Source organism: Octopus bimaculoides, chromosome 27, assembly GCF_001194135.2.
Source record: "Octopus bimaculoides isolate UCB-OBI-ISO-001 chromosome 27, ASM119413v2, whole genome shotgun sequence".
NCBI lineage: Eukaryota > Metazoa > Mollusca > Cephalopoda > Octopoda > Octopodidae > Octopus > Octopus bimaculoides.
This window is the reverse complement of record NC_069007.1, coordinates 4,057,408-4,064,792: the sequence shown is the minus strand read 5'-3', so window position 1 is coordinate 4,064,792 and position 7,385 is coordinate 4,057,408. Positions and strand designations below refer to the sequence as shown.

General features: G+C 38.3%; 1 protein-coding gene across 2 annotated transcripts in view; it reads left to right on the top strand.

Annotated features, from left to right (window-relative positions):
* The first annotated feature begins 308 nt into the window (after positions 1 to 308).
* The window catches only part of LOC106879173 (progranulin), a 19,940-nt gene continuing 12,863 nt past the window's right edge, over positions 309 to 7,385 (top strand). Inside the window, exons 1-2 of one of the 2 annotated variants that reach the window (XM_014928617.2) lie at positions 309 to 504; positions 6,669 to 6,836. In XM_014928617.2, coding sequence (XP_014784103.1) covers positions 6,672 to 6,836 — 165 coding nt within the window. In that variant the 5' untranslated portion in view covers positions 309 to 504; positions 6,669 to 6,671. The remainder of the gene's footprint in view (positions 505 to 6,668; positions 6,837 to 7,385) is intronic. The other variant, XM_014928618.2, reaches the window with a different exon arrangement.

Genomic DNA, 7,385 nt, shown 5'->3' with positions numbered 1-7,385 from the left:
ATATATATATATATATATATACACACACACACACGACGGGCTCCTTTCAGTTTCCGTCTACCAAATCCACTCACAAGGCCTTCGTTTGTCCGAGGCTACCAGTAGAAGTCACTTGCCCAAGGTTCCAAGCACTGGAATTGAACCCTGGCCTCTTTCAGCTTCCGCCAACCAAATCCGCTCACAAGGTCGGCCCTTGCATGCGTGCGTACTTGCCTCTCCTTCCCACTCTTTCCTTTCGCACTTCCACCATTCCCCCGTCTCCTCCCCTTCCCTCTTGACATTTTACTCCTGTCACATGACGTCTCCTAAACCGGAAGTTGTGACTTTGACTCAGTCTTCCTGGTTTTGCCCACTCAACACATAAAACAGTTCTTCACTTCGAGCAATCAGTCGTCTAATCTACATTAGACGCATTTATTTCAATTATAAATATATTCCGAGAGAGAGAGAGAGGAAAGGTAGAGTCGTGTGGTTCTTCATCATTCAATTATCCCTCACAAACAAGTAAGAAAACCATTTATATTTTCTCTAATCACATTTCCATGCCCCTAGGTCGGTGCCTCACGTAAATGATCGAGCTGCTAGAAACAGCAGCTAAATTATTGTTTAGCTCCGGATTAGATCTGAACGAATAGACCAGAAATCGAAAGAGATTCCTGTCTTTATATATGTATCATCCCGTCTTTATATGTATCTATGAACGAATAGACCAGAGATCGAACCAGATTCCTCTCTTTATATATATATATATATCATCCCGTCTTTATATGTATCTATGAACGAATAGACCTGGGATCGAACGAGGTTCCTGTCTTTATATATATATATCATCCCGTCTTTATATGTATCTATGAACGAATAGACCTGGGATCGAACGAGGTTCCTGTCTTTATATGTATCTATGACCACTTTGTTTTTGTCTTTTCCTTCTTTAATTTTTTTAAGGCGTGTTTCGAAAGAATTTTGCTGTTATTGCTAACAGATCGTGTGATCATAACAAGACTTACCGAACGAGATAATCCAATGTAGTCATAGTTATATAAAAACACGAGGTAGTAGCGGTAGTGCTTTCTTTTTCACGTAGGTCTGCTCGATGAGAGCTGACCTGGGGTTGTAAACAACTGTAACCCTCACAAGTTTAAATAATAGTAGAAATAACAGCTAGATTTCTCCCAAATCATCCCACCCCCCCGTCTTAAAAATTAATCTAGGCTACATTGGATAATCCGAGCTTTAGATTATGACGAAAAACAAAAAAGGTTGTATTGTTAAGATTCAATGGTTCGATCTATCATTATATTTGCTTTTGTTCTTATAGATGATTAATCTTAGATCTCACCATAAGGTTGTTTGACAGGAAATATTTCGGTTTGCAATTGACATGTGTTATTTGTTCATTTTATCTTCAGTCTTCCAGTTTGTCTAATATTTCATTATTTAATATGAATTCATTAGAACAATACGGTGAAGGTCGGACAGTACGATTGTTTTTAAAAAAAAACCCTAAAAACAAATAGAATTTATTGGTGTTTAAAATGAAATATAAATTCTTGAGATGTTGCTGTTTACTTTTATTATTTCCATGTTTGTAGAAAAACATATTCTGTTGACGTAAGGATTTTCCATCAGTAATTTATTCCGACTCTTTTGCTGGTGTTTTTCCGCTAATTCTAGCTTTCATTTTAGTCGAATTTCGTCTTTCAGTTTTTCTATGATCACCAGATACCTCCCAGTTATTCGTTACCAGCCTCTCAGTTATTTCAGTGGCTGTTTATTTTCACAGATTAAACCAAAATAAAGCTAAAAGACATGATATTCCGTTGGCCAACAAAACATTAGAACGGTACACGTTGTTAAAAGTGAAAGTAGTGATACTGATTCCTCCTCTATTGTTTCATCGCTACCGACATTGGATTTTTTATTAACAGAAATACAAAGTCCGGCTTCTTTAAAATATAAAATTTTTTTTAAAAAAACTATTCACTTTAACTTTATTGCTTATTATCAAAATTTCGCTTTCTCGTCGGCCATTGTACGTGCTTACAACGAAAACTGCCCACAAAAATTTCTAGGGCGAAATCTACAGTCTGTAGTCATGAAGAATTACAGCTATCTGTATTCAATAACCACAACGTTGTATGAGAGTCACCTTTGGAGAAGGAATATTTTGCTGGAAAATTCTCGCCAAAATTAGTCTTTGCCTAAAGGTTAACCTTTTACAATGCTATTATTATAGAATACATTTGTTCTGGAAAGAATTTTGTTCTAGAAATACAGACATATATTTATTTGTATGAATATATATAGAGAGACAGACAGACGGCATAGAGTCGGAGATTATCCCGTGTGCTTGAAAAACAAAAAAAATTTGAAACCTTGTTAATTCTTAGAATGTTTTTGGTTTCGTTTTTCTGCGAAACGGTTTGCCCCACCTACTTTTCTCTCTAAGTTTTTTCTACTTTTTGACCGCCTTTCGATTTTTTTCTTTTCTTTTTAAATTTATTTCAACAAGTTAGGCAAAAGAAGTTAAAACTAAAAAGTTACAGGAAGAGGTGTAGAGCAAAATAATCATAGAATGCTCCCTCCATTTCTTTTTTTTTTATTTTTGTGTGTGTTGGATTGTCTTCTGTATTGTAATTTTTTATGCTTAAAACATGCACATCTGAAATAAATACAAGCGTTTGGCGCCCTAATTTCCATCTCCATTCTGTAAGAACAAATATACTCTTTTTCCAAAATTTCTATGACTCTTCTAATTTTTAGGTTTTACCTCTTTTTAGATGAGTGTAAGGAAGAGACTATAAATAAAAGGTGGGGACGGGTAGGGGGATAAGTTCCTTAGAGTGTGAGAGTAACAGATGGTTAGAGATGAGTCTGGGGGTGTAGTCGATGGTAAATATCAATGGAGTGGAGGGGGTGAAAGAAATGAGTGGCTCAGGAAGTCGGTGATAAGTGGGAGTACAATAAACAGAAAATATGTAAATGATGTGCAGGGTAAGAGATTGGAGGATACAGGGATGAAGATAGATGTCAGAAGTATGTAGGGATGGATATATTGAGCAGGTGGAGATGCCACAACAGAGTAATGAGAATAATAGCAGGTAAAAGAAGGTGTTAAATGTAAGCTAAGGGCACAGAAAAGGTTGATTGGTGGAAAAGAAATTGGGAAGGGATGATATTGCAAATTATAAAGGGATTTAAAACCAGCCATATCCGGCCAAAAGTATTCTGCCTGTTTTATGTTCAAACTGACCGGATCTGGTCTCTCGCACCAACCCTACAATATTGCTTTAAAAATTAACAGCTACCTCATCAAAATCTCATAGCTACAAGATGATGTATGATTAGTTCAAAACAATGTAGATGAAAAAGCATTCATTTTGACAGAATAATGCGAACACTAAAGGGTTAAATGAAAGTAGTTCCAGGAAAAGGGTTGGAGTAACTGATATCACAAATAGGGATAAAATGTGTGTATATTTTGCTCTCATATAATTATGGTAGCTGAATAGTGCCATAGTTACAAGAGTGAAAGGATGAGTATTGCAAGATGAAAGGTGGAGACAGTTGTGTGCAAGCGCAAGGCCCAGTAAGTGTGTAGACATAAAGATAAGGCTTTTATGCCCCACTTTCATCAAGACGAACAGATCTTCGCAAGCAAAGCAAATTGGCCAATTATCTGGGTTCTTTGTTATCTTACTCCATGTGGCTTAACATCTTGGCATCAGCCTTCACTACTTCCTTCCACATCTTCCTGGGTCTCCCCTCTTTCACAAGTTCCATCCATGTTCTTTAACAATTCTGTAAATGGATGTTCTCATCATAAGCACAGCCTTCTCTCTTACATCTGATTCCTCTTATTTCCCTATTTTTCTCCCAACACACTAACTCTTTGTTGTACATGTACACTGACAATACACAACAGATTGTTGTACATGCACACTGACAATACACAACCAACAGAGCCTACTAGGTTCATTCATATTCCTTCCTATCTCCTATTATAAATAATGCTCAGTTTAACAATTAAAAATTAAGCTTAATGAAACCAACTACATTTTATAATTAGAGCCTTTTATTATCAATTATTGAAGAATTTTAATTTTGCTAATTGTTTGTTAATGATTGTGTTTAGCTGTCACTTTCAATTTGTCTCGCATTCTCCATCAGATTGAAATATGTACAAAGTTCAAAAGTCATTCTGTTAACTTGTCTATGAATGTTAACAAAACATTCGCTGCATAAAACCAACAATGCAAACAATAAGGATAAGTGATCGCGCAAATCAAGGCCCTCTGAATTGAGGGAATCTCTTTTAAATATCATTGATAAACAAAACACAAAGTTAACAAAAAAGAAACATTTATTGACATAGAGATAATAAATAGCATTATTCTGTGTGTGTGTGTGTGTGTTTATATATACATATGTATATATATATATATATCTATATATATATATATGTGTGTGTGTGTGTGTGTATATACGTACATATATATATGTATATATAATGTGTTGCTATACATATCTCTCTCTTCCTCTTCTCCTGCCTCTTGTCGCCCACCTTGTTCCACTTCCTCCCTCTACCACTCCTCTCTGCTCACATGTGACTTCTGGTCACTTCTCTCTTTCTCAATCCAGCCGACTTAAAGGCGAGACGTAGTTACTATCTCTCCAGCTTCGTCATTTCACTAGCGTTCAATATCCCACGCGTCTGGTAGTACTGGCGTCGACCATGCTCGAATGGTGCTTTTTACATGGTACCAGCACAAGTACCAGTCAAGCAGTATTGGCATTAGCCATGGGGATGAGTTCATTTGACTCAACAAGTCTTCTCAAGCGCAGCATATTGCCTGACGATTGAAGGGTACTCTTACATGGGCCAGTTATGCGACACTGGCGTAGGCCACAGCTACGATCTCACTTGGCTTGCTGAGTCTTCTCAAGCACAGCAAATCTCCAAAGGTCTCAGGTGCTTGTCATTGCTTCTGTGAGGTCCAACATTCAAAGGTCATGCTTCACCACCTCATCCCAGGTCTTCCTGGGTCTATCTCTTCCGCAGGTTCCCTCCACTGTTAGGGTGTGACACAGCTGTCCTCATCCATACCTGACACATGTCCATACCAGCACAGTCGTCTCTCTTGCACACCACATCTGATGCTTCTTATGTCCAACTTTTCTTGCACTCTGTCATGTATGCACACTGACATTACACATCCAACGGAGCATACTAGCTTCATTTCTTGCAAGCTTACGCATGTCCTCAGCAGTCACAGCCCATGTTTCACTGCCATGTAGCATGGCTGTTCACACACATGCATCATACAGTTTACCTTTCACTCTGAGTGAGAGATTCTTTGTTACCAGCAGAGGTAGGAGATTTCTGAACTTTGCCGAGGTTATTCTAGCAGCTATGCTCTCAGGGCATCCATTCCAACTACTGACTTCTAGGTTTTTCCCCCTTCTGATGGAAGCTGTTCTCTGCACATTGTCTGTGCATCTGCCACACACAAAAACTATCTTCCCAGTTAGTTTTCCTTTGATATTGCCGCACCTTTTATGTGTCCAGAGCTTACACTGAGTACATCTTATGGAGTTTCTACCTTTTCTACAGATCAAGCAGGGCCATCTACCTGAAGGGATTTGTGATTTGTCTGCCTTCCTACTTACTAAGACTTTGGTTTTTGCTAGATTCTAGACTTGCTTCCACACCTAAGGCCCTTCAATTCTAGACTTGCTTCCACACCTAAGGCCCTTCGATTCTAGACTTGCTTCCACACCTGAAACTTCTCCTCTAGTTCTGGTAGTGACTCAGCTATTAGAGCAAGGTCATCAGCATAGAGGAACTCCCAGGGTCAGCCTAATACTATTAATACTAACAACAGATCGTGTTTAAATTACTTTTGCATATTTGTAGTTCTAACCATATGCAAGATCTGATCAGAGAGTATCATCACTGTTGCTATGGTAACAGAGCTAAAGTATGCAGAGTGAAGCTGCTTGGCACAGATTGACCTTGAGCTCAGACACACTAAGTTGTAGCGATCTGGCTCACTTCCATTGTTTGTAGCAGTACTTGGAAGTAAAGTGTGTCAAGTGCGGTCATCTCAAAAGGAAGATCAGGTTCCAGTTGTGCAGGATCTCCTGGATAGAGTCAGAGAAGATGAAAACTTTTTGAAAACAGTGATAATAGGTGAGGAATCGTGGGTCTATGGCTATAACCTCAAAATCAAGGCAAAAGATCAAATCCTACTTGAAGCAAATAAGATTTCAAAAAGTCAAGGAAACCCAAGAAAATGCAAGGTTGTTTATGGAAGACCAGCAGTTGCCCTTGCATACCAGCCTCCCCTCTCTGCACCATTGATGTTATCCAAGAGAAAGACAAAAGCCGATACAGCTTGGCGCCAGTGAACTGGAGCAACATGAAATAAAGTGTCTCGCTCAAGAACACAATACACAGCTCGGTCCAAGAATCGAACTCACTACCTCATGAATGTGAGCCTGATGCTCTTAATCACTGAGCCATGCACCTTCACATAATTATGTAATAAATATAAAATTCTGTCACTTTGCCCGGTTTCATAGAAATTGATAGTTAATTCTGAGACACCCTGTATTTTTATACATTTGTTCCTGTTTATTTTTCATATATTTTTTGTCTTCTTTAGGAAATGTTGTACCCCCTCTTTGCCGTTCTGTTCTTGTCTGCCGTCCAAGGAGGAAAACTCTACTACAACCGCCACGATGATCTGTGTTCCAATAGCATAGCCGCCTGCCCGGATGGTACTTGTTGCCTTATTGGCCCCAATGAATATGCTTGTTGTATCTATAAGAATGTAAGTACTTTTTCCCGATTTCATAAAATTTCCTCATGTGTTTCTCACATTGGCTGGTAAGTATAATCTGAAGCCTGGTTTACCATTGCCTCGTGACCTTTGCATGCTTTTAATGTAATTCTTCTCAAAGAACCCCTTTTTCGATTACCCCTTGCTTACAATCCAACAAAAAATTAACTGCTGACCGGTTGATCATCCTTAGAGGACTACATGCGCATGTGTCACTTCATCGAGATTCTTTTGTTTCTTTCTTTTATGTCTTTCAGTTATTAGGCTGCGACCATGCTGGGGCACTGCCTTGAAGAACTTTTAGTTGAATGGATTGACCCCAATAATTTTTTTTTTTTTTTAACCCTTTAGTGTTCACATTATTCTGCCATAATTAATGCTTTTTTATCCACATTGTTTTGAACTAATCATGCATTAACTCGTAGCTACGAGATTTTGATGAGGTAGCTGTTAATTTTTAAAACGATATTGTAGGGTTGGTGTGAGAGACCAGATCTGGCCAGTTTGAACATAGAATAGGCAGAATGCTTTTGGCCGGAT